The sequence below is a fragment of the Oncorhynchus gorbuscha genome, linkage group LG05 (genome assembly GCF_021184085.1).
Source record: "Oncorhynchus gorbuscha isolate QuinsamMale2020 ecotype Even-year linkage group LG05, OgorEven_v1.0, whole genome shotgun sequence".
NCBI classification, from domain to species: domain Eukaryota; kingdom Metazoa; phylum Chordata; class Actinopteri; order Salmoniformes; family Salmonidae; genus Oncorhynchus; species Oncorhynchus gorbuscha.
Window position 1 is genome coordinate 59,530,445 of NC_060177.1, and position 12,090 is coordinate 59,542,534.

Here is a 12,090-nt window from a genome sequence, read left to right on the forward strand (position 1 = left end):
TGAGGCGAGACTAGCGAGCCTGCCGGCTGAGGCGAGACTAGCGAGCCTGCCGGCTGAGGCGAGACTAGCGAGCCTGCCGGCTGAGGCGAGAGCCTAGCGAGCCTGCCGGCTGAGGCGAGACTAGCGAGCCTGCCGGCTGAGGCGAGACTAGCGAGCCTGCCGGCTGAGGCGAGACTAGCGAGCCTGCCGGCTGGCGAGACCGGCTGAGGCGAGAGAGCCTACAGGGCCTGCCGGCTGAGGCGAGACTAGAGAGCCTACAGGGCCTGCCGGCTGAGGCGAGACTAGAGAGAGCCTACAGGGCCTGCCGGCTGAGGCGAGACTAGAGAGCCTACAGGGCCTGCCGGCTGAGGCGAGACTAGAGAGCCTACAGGGCCTGCCGGCTGAGGCGAGACTAGAGAGCCTACAGGGCCTGCCGGCTGAGGCGAGACTAGAGAGCCTACAGGGCCTGCCGGCTGAGGCGAGACTAGTGAGCCTACAGGGCCTGCCGGCTGAGGCGAGACTAGAGAGCCTACAGGGCCTGCCGGCTGAGGCGAGACTAGAGAGCCTACAGGGCCTGCCGGCTGAGGCGAGACTAGAGAGCCTACAGGGCCTACCGGCTGAGGCGAGACTAGAGAGCCTACAGGGCCTACCGGCTGAGGCGAGACTAGAGAGCCTACAGGGCCTACCGGCTGAGGCGAGCTTAGAGAGCCTGCCGGCTGAGGCGAGCCTAGAGAGCCTGCCGGCTGAGGCGGGACTAGAGAGCCTGCCGGCTGAGGCGAGGCTAGAGAGCCTGCCGGCTGAGGCGAGGCTAGAGAGCCTGCCGGCTGAGGCGAGGCTAGAGAGCCTGCCGGCTGAGGCGAGGCTAGAGAGCCTGCCGGCTGAGGCGAGGCTAGAGAGCCTGCCGGCTGAGGCGAGGCTGAGAGAGCCTGCCGGCTGAGGCGAGACTAGAGAGCCTACAGGGCCTGCCGGCTGAGGCGAGGCTAGAGAGCCTGCCGGCTGAGGGCGAGAGCCTAGAGAGCCTGCCGGCTGAGCCTGGCGGCGAGAGAGCCTGCGGGCTAGACGAGAGAGCCTGCCGGCTGAGGCGAGGCTAGAGAGCCTGCCGGCTGAGGCGAGGCTAGAGAGCCTGCCGGCTGAGGCGAGGCTAGAGAGCCTGCCGGCTGAGGCGAGGCTAGAGAGCCTGCCGGCTGAGGCGAGGCTAGAGAGCCGGCCGGCTGAGGCGGCTGAGGCCTACGGGCTGAGGCGAGACTAGAGAGCTAGAGAGCCTGCCGGCTGAGGCGAGGCTAGAGAGCCTGCCGGCTGAGGCGAGACTAGAGAGCCTGCCGGCTGAGGCGAGACGAGAGAGCCTGCGGGCTGAGGCGAGGCGAGAGAGCCTGCGGGCTGAGGCGAGACGAGAGAGCCTGCGGGCTGAGGCGAGACGAGAGAGCCTGCGGGCTGAGGCGAGACGAGAGAGCCTGCGGGCTGAGGCGAGACGAGAGAGCCTGCGGGCTGAGGCGAGGACGAGAGAGCCTGCGGGCTGAGGCGAGCTAGAGAGCCTGCCTGCGGGCTGCCGGGCGAGCCTGCCGGCTGAGAGCCTGCCGGCGGGCTGAGGCGAGACGAGAGAGCCTGCGGGCTGAGGCGAGACGAGAGAGCCTGCGGGCTGAGGCGAGACGAGAGAGCCTGCGGGCTGAGGCGAGACGAGAGAGCCTGCGGGCTGAGGCGAGACGAGAGAGCCTGCGGGCTGAGGCGAGAGGCGAGACGAGAGAGCCTGCGGGCTGAGGCGAGAGGCGAGACGAGAGAGCCTACGGGTTGAGGCGAGAGGCGAGACGAGAGAGAGCCTACGGGCTGAGGCGAGACGCGAGAGCCTACGGGCTGAGGCGAGACGCGAGAGCCTACGGGCTGAGGCGAGAAGCGAGAGCCTACGGGCTGAGGCGAGACGCGAGAGCCTACGGGCTGAGGCGAGACGAGAGAGCCTACGGGCTGAGGCGAGACGAGAGAGCCTACGGGCTGAGGCGAGAGGCGAGACGAGAGAGCCTACGGGTTGAGGCGAGAGGCGAGACGAGAGAGAGCCTACGGGCTGAGGCGAGAGGCGAGACGAGAGAGAGCCTACGGGCTGAGGCGAGAGGCGAGACGAGAGAGAGCCTACGGGCTGAGGCGAGACGAGAGAGAGCCTACCGGCTGAGGCGAGACGAGAGAGCCTACCGGCTGAGACGAGAGAGCCTATCGGCTGAGGCGAGACTAGGGAGCCTATCGGCTGAGGCGAGACTAGAGAGCCTATCGGCTGAGGCGAGACTAGAGAGCCTACAGGGCCTATCGGCTGAGGCGAGACTAGAGAGCCTACAGGGCCTATCGGCTGAGGCGAGACTAGAGAGCCTACAGGGCCTATCGGCTGAGGCGAGACTAGAGAGCCTACAGGGCCTATCGGCTGAGGCGAGACTAGAGAGCCTACAGGGCCTGCCGGCTGAGGCGAGACTAGAGAGCCTACAGGGCCTGCCGGCTGAGGCGAGACTAGAGAGCCTGCCGGCTGAGGCGAGACTAGAGAGCCTGCCGGCTGAGGCGAGACTAGAGAGCCTGCCGGCTGAGGCGAGGCTAGAGAGCCTGCCGGCTGAGGCGAGACTAGAGAGCCTGCCGGCTGAGGCGAGACTAGAGAGCCTGCCGGCTGAGGCGAGGCTAGAGAGCCTGCCGGCTGAGGCGAGACTAGAGAGCCTGCCGGCTGAGGCGAGACTAGAGAGCCTGCCGGCTGAGGCGAGACTAGAGAGCCTGCCGGCTGAGGCGAGACTAGACGAGAGAGCCTGCCGGCTGAGGCGAGACTAGACGAGCGAGCCTGCCGGCTGAGGCGAGACTAGACGAGAGAGCCTGCCGGCTGAGGCGAGACTAGAGAGCCTGCCGGCTGAGGCGAGACTAGACGAGCGAGCCTGCCGGCTGAGGCGAGGCGAAACTAGAGAGCCTACCGGCTGAGGCGAGACTAGAGAGCCTAGGGCCTACCGGCTGAGGCGAGACGAGCCTGCCGGCTGAGGGCTAGAGAGCCTACAGGGCCGAGACTAGAGAGCCTACCGGCTGACCGGGCGAGACTAGAGAGCCTACAGGGCCTACCGGCTGAGGCGAGACTAGAGAGCCTACAGGGCCTACCGGCTGAGGCGAGACTAGAGAGCCTACAGGGCCTACCGGCTGAGGCGAGACTAGAGAGCCTACAGGGCCTACCGGCTGAGGCGAGACTAGAGAGCCTACAGGGCCTACCGGCTGAGGCGAGACTAGAGAGCCTACAGGGCCTACCGGCTGAGGCGAGACTAGAGAGCCTACCGGCTGAGGCGAGACTAGAGAGCCTACCGGCTGAGGCGAGACTAGAGAGCCTACAGGGCCTACCGGCTGAGGCGAGACTAGAGAGCTACCGGCTGAGGCGAGACTAGAGAGCCTACCGGCTGAGGCGAGACTAGAGAGCCTACAGGGCCTACCGGCTGAGGCGAGACTAGAGAGCCTAGAGAGCCCGGCTGAGGCGAGACTAGAGAGCCTACCGGCTGAGGCGAGACTAGAGAGCCTACCGGCTGGCGAGCGAGAGGGCCTACCGGCTGAGGCGAGAGAGCCTACAGGGCCTACCGGCTGAGGCGAGACTAGAGAGCCTGAGGCGAGACAGGGCCTACCGGCTGAGGCGAGACTAGAGAGCCTACAGGGCCTACCGGCTGAGGCGAGACTAGAGAGCCTACAGGGCCTACCGGCTGAGGCGAGACTAGAGAGCCTACAGGGCCTACCGGCTGAGGCGAGACTAGAGAGCCTACCGGCTGAGGCGAGACTAGAGCAGGGCCTACCGGCTGAGGCGAGACTAGAGGGCCTACCGGCTGAGGCGAGACTAGAGAGCCTACAGGGCCTACCGGCTGAGGCGAGACTAGAGAGCCTACAGGGCCTACCGGCTGAGGCGAGACTAGAGAGGGCCTACCGGCTGAGGCGAGACTAGAGAGCCTACCGGCAGGGCCTACCGGCTGAGGCGAGACTAGAGAGCCTACCGGCTGAGGCGAGACTAGAGAGCCTACCGGCTGAGGCGAGACTAGAGAGCCTACAGGGCCTACCGGCTGAGGCGAGACTAGAGAGCCTACAGGGCCTACCGGCTGAGGCGAGACTAGAGAGCCTACAGGGCCTACCGGCTGAGGCTGAGGCGAGACTAGAGAGCCTACAGGGCCTACCGGCTGAGGCGAGACTAGAGAGCCTGCCGGCTGAGGCGAGACTAGAGAGCCTGCCGGCTGAGGCGAGACTAGAGAGCCTGCCGGCTGAGGCGAGACTAGAGAGCCTGCCGGCTGAGGCGAGACTAGAGAGCCTGCCGGCTGAGGCGAGACTAGAGAGCCTGCCGGCTGAGGCGAGACTAGAGAGCCTGCCGGCTGAGGCGAGACTAGAGAGCCTGCCGGCTGAGGCGAGACTAGAGAGCCTGCCGGCTGAGGCGAGACTAGAGAGCCTGCCGGCTGAGGCGAGACTAGAGAGCCTACAGGGCCTACCGGCTGAGGCGAGACTAGAGAGCCTACAGGGCCTACCGGCTGAGGCGAGACTAGAGAGCCTACCGGCTGAGGCGAGACTAGAGAGCCTACAGGGCCTACCGGCTGAGGCGAGACTAGAGAGCCTACAGGGCCTACCGGCTGAGGCGAGACTAGAGAGCCTACAGGGCCTACCGGCTGAGGCGAGACTAGAGAGCCTACAGGGCCTACCGGCTGAGGCGAGACTAGAGAGCCTACAGGGCCTACCGGCTGAGGCGAGACTAGAGAGCCTACCGGCTGAGGCGAGACTAGAGAGCCTACAGGGCCTACCGGCTGAGGCGAGACTAGAGAGCCTACAGGGCCTACCGGCTGAGGCGAGACTAGAGAGCCTACAGGGTCTAGAGACCGGCTGACAGGGCGAGACTAGAGAGCCTACAGGGCCTACCGGCTGAGGCGAGACTAGAGAGCCTACAGGGCCTACCGGCTGAGGCGAGACTAGAGAGCCTACAGGGCCTACCGGCTGAGGCGAGACTAGAGAGCCTACCGGCTGAGGCGAGACTAGAGAGCCTACCGGCTGAGGCGAGACTAGAGAGCCTACCGGCTGAGGCGAGACTAGGGAGACTAGGGATACCTTCCTTAAAATGTATTTCAACTTGACAGATATTACCTATGAAATATATCCCCAGTCATTATCAAAAGTGTTGTTTATTTAAAATGTTCTTTTAAAATGCTGTGGGGGTTTGAAAAAGTAATATCCTGAGATATTAGAATATGCACACCTCAAGTTGTGCTTGCTATCAAACTAATTCAAACAGTTGAGTTAAGTGAACAAATATACAAATCTGTTTTTCCTCCTTTTCTATCAATCATTCCCTGTTCCACTCTTCTAATACCATGATTGAATCCTTCCTCTTGACTGGAGCAGCAAGGGCTGGAAGTGAGTGGTTATATTGGTTTGTCTGCATGCTGCATGTCACATGTGTGTACATGTCCCACTGTACTGCTATGGAGCGTGAGATACTGTAGCCTAGCAGGGGAATACACAGTAATATCAGTAATGTGTAATATTAGCCATTTAGCTCAGGGTCATAGGATGATACCATGACATACAGTACAGTATATAATATCTCTCTGAAGCCTCCTCTTTTAAAGTGGGTCTTATTGGAGAGGAATAACCCACTGCGGAGACCGCGCTGTAATTGGGTGAAAACAATACCGTTCTATATTTAGCTCAGATATACTGCAATGTCTGGGTGTTCGCAGGATTGCAACGGGTGTTCTTAATGTGACAAGGATGAATATGTCACAGTCCTGCTCGACAAAGAAAATCACAGCAATGTCAACCAAAATGTCTGAAGGACACACAGAGAACATAAAGCTACAAAGATGTCCACATGATGGCAAAGTCAGTGAGCTGATCTGTACACGCAATGTCAGCCTCCTGCGCTGCGAAGGAGATCAACAGACGTAGGTCAAAGCATGGCTGGGGGATAACGAGAAAGAACGAGCTGATGTTTGTTTAATAGAGTAAGCTGCTCGGGCGGCTACCGAACATATTACACACAAACTCGCCTTGCATCTCTAGACATGTGCGGTGTTCGTGCAATGTTAGCCTTCAGTCCACTGTACAGTATAGACTGATGAAGGAATAGACTGTTATCAGGTTTATTTGGAATATCAACTTATCACAGAGACATTCCTGTATGTGAGGGAGGCAGAAACCGCCTACTCCTAATCGCCTATGCTAGGCAACAAACATTCTTTGGACCAGGGGGAGTACTTTAATCTTCTGGAACATTTGAACTCTCCTCCGAGTCAGGAAAGAAACAGGTTAACACTAAAGGGCAAACACTGAGTGCAGATAGGAGAAACTGTTTTGGTAGCTATCTGTCCTTGGTTCCATAGCACAATGTGTAACTTGGCTATTGGGGTTATGTATTTTGTCAGATTAAGATGCTGTCGGAGCGTAAGAGAGAGCTGGAGGATCAGGTTAACGCCGTACTAGAGGAAAACGAGCTACTGCAGAACACTGTTGAAGACCTGAGGGAAGGGACGTTAGTGCTGGAGAAACAGTACCACGAGAAGGTCTCACAGGTACGATCTCTGACATTCTTTAGGGGTTTTGATAGAACTTTTGTACTGTGTCATAATATTCCTGTGTAATGTGTGAGTGTGTATGTTGGTGTATAGATATCTGTACAGTACGAGTGCTTCTGAGTGTGTTGTATTGATCTGTATGGTATCAGGGCTCTGTGTTGACCACTGTGTTGACCACTGTGTTGACCAGTTTGTTGACTGCTGTACATGTCCAGTTACGGCAGAGCCAGCTGGAGCTCCAGGAGGTACGGGTGTCCCACAGACATCTGAGTGCCCGCTTTGAGGAGTTCACAGAGGAGAGAAGTCTCCAAGGCCTCAGCCCAAACCCTGCCAGCCTACTCTGTGAGATAGAACAGAGCATGGAGCAAGAGGAGCAGGAACAGGAGAGGGAGCAGGTACGTGCATGCACATAACACTGTTGATGACCACCACTGTATCACACAGTGGTGGTATAGTGGTGAGCATAGCTGTCTTCCAAACAATTGGCCTGGATTCGATTCCTGGCCATCGCAGCCAAACACTTTATATGGACGGCAGGTAGCCTAGCGGTTAGAACATTGGGCCGGTAACCAGCAGGTAGCCTAGCGATTAGAACATTGGGCCGGTAACCAGCAGGTAGCCTAGCGGTTAGAACATTGGGCCGGTAACCAGCAGGTAGCCTGGCGGTTAGAACATTGGGCCGGTAACCAGCAGGTAGCCTGGCGGTTAGAGCATTGGGCCGGTAACCAGCAGGTAGCCTGGCGGTTAGAGCATTGGGCCGGTAACCAGCAGGTAGCCTGGCGGTTAGAGCATTGGGCCGGTAACCAGCAGGTAGCCTGGCGGTTAGAGCATTGGGTAGCCCGGTAACCAGCAGGTAGCCTGGCGGTTAGAGCATTGGGCCGGTAACCAGCAGGTAGCCTGGCGGTTAGCAGCAGGTAGCCTGGCGGTTAGAGCATTGGGCCGGTAACCAGCAGGTAGCCTGGCGGTTAGAGCATTGGGCCGGTAACCAGCAGGTAGCCTGGCGGTTAGAGCATTGGGCCGGTAACCAGCAGGTAGCCTGGCGGTTAGAGCATTGGGCCGGTAACCAGCAGGTAGCCTGGCGGTTAGAACATTGGGCCGGTAACCAGCAGGTAGCCTGGCGGTTAGAACATTGGGCCGGTAACCAGCAGATAGCCTAGCGGTTAGAGCATTGGGCCGGTAACCGAAAGGTTGCTCGTTTGAAACCCTAAGCAGACAATGTCAAAAAATGTAACCATAATTGCTTCAGGGATGCTGGACAATGGTGACCCTGGCCAATTGACACGTGTGTTAATACATACTTATACATAGGTGAAATGTAAGCACCCACCAACTAATTATTATCAGTGGTCTTTGCTAAGCAGCTTTCCCTCTCTGTCTCCAGCTGCGTCTCCAGCTGTGGGAAGCCTACTGCCAGGTGCGCTCTCTCGTCTCCCACCTGCGAGGCAACGACATCACAGACTCGGCCCTGTCCACAGACTCCTCCATGGACGAGTCCTCTGAGACATCCTCAGCCAAGGACGTTCCCATGGGGAGCCTACATGCCAGTCTACTGGAGCTGCGCAGACTCACACAGAACCTGCTAGATGGCAATGAGTCCACGGTACGGACCTTTCACACACATATATGAAAAATACTGACCAGATATACTATACACTGAGTGTAAAACATTAGGAACACCTTCCTAATATTGAGTTGCACGGCACCCCCTTTTTCCCCCAGAACAGCCTCAATTAATCAGGCATGGACTACAACATGACTCCAATGCTTCCCACAGTTGTGTCAAGTTGGCTGGATGTCCTTTGGGTGGTGGACCTCTCTTTATACACACAGGAAACTGTTGAGCGTGAAAACCCAGGAGCGTTGCAGTTCTTGAGACACTCAAACCGTTGCGCTTGGCACCTACTACCATACCCCGTTCAAAGGCACCCTCTAAATGGCACACATAACACAATCCATGTCTCAATTGTCTCAAGCCTTAAAAACTGTTATTTAAACGGTCTCCTCGCCTTCATCTACACTGATTGAAGTGGATTTAACAAGTGACATCAATAAGGGATTATAGCTTTCACCTGGATTCACCTGGTCAGTCTGTCATTGAAAGAGCAGGATTTCCTAATGTTTTGTACACTCAGTGTATAGTTCCTCCATGCATCTAATAAAGAGTGTGAACTATTCAAAACAAGCCAAAATTACAATTGAGTGGAAATCACAATATAATGAACCTGTGTGTCTGTTGTTGTGGTTGTGTGTGAGCAGGGTTCTCGGCGGAGTGACGAGGAGGCTCTAGAGGACCAAGTTCGAAAGCTTGGGGAAGAGCTGAGAGGAGTGAGAGAGCTGTACGAAACAGAGCAAGATAGAACACGGAACAGCCAAGAAGAGGTTCTACAACTCCATAATCAGGTACTACTGCACATAGAGCTTCATCATCGCTGTTGTTCTCCAACAAGATCACTTCAACACAGTGTTATTATTCAAGCGAGACACATTCGATGGGATTTCTTATTTATGAGGCTGACAATGTGTTTGATAAGTGTTGCTTGTGTCATTCCTCCCCTGTCCTGCAGATGGCGACGTTTTCTGTGAAGATGTGCTCTGTACAGGAGGAGAGTGAGCGCATGAGGGCCATGTCTGAAGCACGAGACCCCAGTGAACAGCTCCAAAGTGCTATACAAGACCGAGACGATGCTATTTCCAAGTAAGACCACACAACATAACTCATCATCTGGGCACAACCAAATTGTATGTGCTTCCTGTGTAAAAACACTACCAATGTAATAGACTAGCATATAACAACAATGAGTCTTTTTACATTCAGCTCTGATTCAGCGGAATAAGAGCAAAGAGAGATGTTGTCTGTCTCTAAGCTGTATGCCTGTGTGTCTGTCTGCCTTTCAGGAAGAAAGTGGTGGAGACGGAGCTGGCCAAGTGTAAGATAGATATCATGTCTCTGAACAGCCAGCTCCTGGACGCCATCCAGCAGAAGCTGAACCTATCACAGCAGCTGGAGGCCTGGCAGGTGGGTCAGAGGTCAGGGAGCATGAGGGGGAACGCTAGGCCACTCATAGTGTGAGCTATTATTTGATTGGATTTAAAAACACAATTCAGCCACATGTGTAAACACTGTATTTAAAATAATCGAGGGTAACACAATAATGTTTAACAACTTATTTCCATTGTTACTGAATGGGCTGTCAAACAGACGTATATACAGTGGGGCAAAAAAGTATTTAGTCAGCCACCAATTGTGCAAGTTCTCCCACTTAAAAAGATGAGAGGCCTGTAATTTTCATCATAGGTACACTTCAACTATGACAGACAAAATTCGAAAAAAAATCCAGAAAATCACATTGTAGGATTTTTAATGAATTTATTTGCAAATTATGGTGGAAAATAAGTATTTGGTCACCTACAAACAAGCAAGATTTCTGGCTCTCACAGACTTGTAACTTCTTCTTTAAGAGGCTCCTCTCTCCTCCACTCGTTACCTGTATTAATGGCACCTGTTTGAACTTGTTATCAGTATAAAAGACACCTGTCCACAACCTCAAACACTCACACTCCAAACTCCACTATGGCCAAGACCAAAGAGCTGTCAAAGGACACCAGAAACAAAATTGTAGACCTGCACCAGGCTGGGAAGACTGAATCTGCAATAGGTAAGCAGCTTGTTTTGAAGATATCAACTGTGGGAGCAATTATTAGGAAATGGAAGACATACAAAAACCACTGATAATCTTCCTCAATCTGGGGCTCCACGCAAGATCTCACCCCGTGGGGTTAAAATGATCACAAGAACGGTGAGCAAAAAACCCAGAACCACACGGGGGGACTTAGTGAATTACCTGCAGAGAGCTGGGACCAAAGTAACAAAGCCTACCATCAGTAACACATTAAGCCGCCAGGGACTCAAATCCTGCAGTGCCAGACGTGTCCACCTGCTTAAGCCAGTACATGTCCAAGCCCGTCTGAAGTTTGCTAGAGAGCATTTGGATGATCCAGAAGAAGATTGGGAGAATGTCATATGGTCAGATGAAACCAAAATATAACTTTTTGGTACAAACTCAACTCGTCATGTTTGGAGGACAAAGAATGCTGAGTTGCATCCAAATAACACCATACCTACTGTGAAGCATGGAGGTGAAAACATCATGCTTTGGGGCTGTTTTTCTGCAAAGGGACCAGGACGACTGATCCGTGTAAAGGAAAGAATGAATGGGGCCATGTATCGTGAGATTTTGAGGGGAAACCTCCTTCCATCAGCAAGGGCATTGAAGATGAAACGTGGCTAGGTCTTTCAGCATGACAATGATCCCGAACACACCGCCCGGGCAACGAAGGAGTGGCTTCGTATGAAGCATTTCAAGATCCTGGAGTGGCCTAGCCAGTCTCCAGATCTCAACCCCATAGAAAATCTTTGGAGGGAGTTGAAAGTCTGTGTTGCCCAGCAACAGCCCCAAAACATCACTGCTCTAGAGGAGATCTGCATGGAGGAATGGGCCAAAATACCAGCAACAGTGTGTGAAAACCTTGTGAAGACTTACAGAAAACGTTTGACCTCTGTCATTGCCAACAAAGGGTATATAACAAAGTTATTGAGAAACTTTTGTTATTGGCCAAATACTTATTTTCCACCATAATTTGCAAATAAATTCATAAAAAATCCTACAATGTGATTTACTGGATTTTTTTTCTCATTTTGTCTGTCATAGTTGAAGTGTACCTATGATGAAAATTACAGGCCTCTCATATTTTTAAGTGGGAGAACTTTGGTGGCTGACTAAATACTTTTTTGCCCCACTGTGTGTATATATATATATATATATAACAGATATGAGTATGTATATATATATATATATAACAGATATAAATATGTATCTGAATGACAACATGTATAAATGATTACATTCACACAGTAATTATCATTCTTAATCTGTACTGTATTTTATTCATTAAATAAGAGTATAATAGCGGACTGAAAATGTGTGTATGGTGATCTTTTCCACACCACATCCTGTCCTCTCCTCTAACTTACCACTGTCCTGTGTGTGTGTGTGTGTGTGTGTGTGTGTGTGTGTGTGTGTGTGTGTGTGTGTGTGTGTGTGTGTGTGTGTGTGTGTGTGTGTGTGTGTGTGTGTGTGTGTGTGTGTGTGTGTGTGTGTGTGTGTGTGTGTGTGTGATAACATGTACAATACTGTACATACTCTGAGTCTCCAATTTACACGAGTGTCTAAGGAACTAATACACTCCTCAATGAAACCTCAATGAGTTTCAACCATGGGTTTTCATTGAACATACTACAAACAATTAAGCAAGTAGGACGAGTAGCTAGCTAACTAAATTGAGGACTCAGTGTATGACTTTCCCTTCCCATCCTCACCCGTAACTAGCAGGTCTTTCCTCTCTCTTTCCCTGGCTGCAGTTTGCATCCTCAGGGCTCTTTACTGTGTGGCTCTTGTGGTTTCTGATCTAGTGGCCTTTCTCAGCTTCCGTACCACCCTTTCTCCCCTGTGGTACCCCCCTCCTGCCTTAGAGGTGAGCCTAGGTGTGCCATCTCGGCCTGATCCTGTCCTGTGCCACTCTT

The 12,090-nt window shown here is 54.1% G+C and overlaps 1 protein-coding gene across 3 annotated transcripts in view; it reads left to right on the forward strand.

The window, feature by feature from the left end:
• Positions 1-12,090, forward strand: part of LOC124036194 (BICD family-like cargo adapter 1) — a 37,659-nt gene that overhangs the window by 19,027 nt on the left and 6,542 nt on the right. Inside the window, exons 4-11 of one of the 3 annotated variants that reach the window (XM_046350450.1) lie at positions 5,338-5,349; positions 6,360-6,506; positions 6,725-6,904; positions 7,891-8,109; positions 8,766-8,909; positions 9,074-9,204; positions 9,405-9,525; positions 11,929-12,035. In XM_046350450.1, coding sequence (XP_046206406.1) covers positions 5,338-5,349; positions 6,360-6,506; positions 6,725-6,904; positions 7,891-8,109; positions 8,766-8,909; positions 9,074-9,204; positions 9,405-9,525; positions 11,929-11,979 — 1,005 coding nt within the window. In that variant the 3' untranslated portion in view covers positions 11,980-12,035. Of the gene's footprint in view, positions 1-5,337; positions 5,350-6,359; positions 6,507-6,724; positions 6,905-7,890; positions 8,110-8,765; positions 8,910-9,073; positions 9,205-9,404; positions 9,526-11,928; positions 12,036-12,090 lie in introns of those variants that run through there. The other 2 variants (XM_046350447.1, XM_046350448.1) reach the window with 2 other exon arrangements.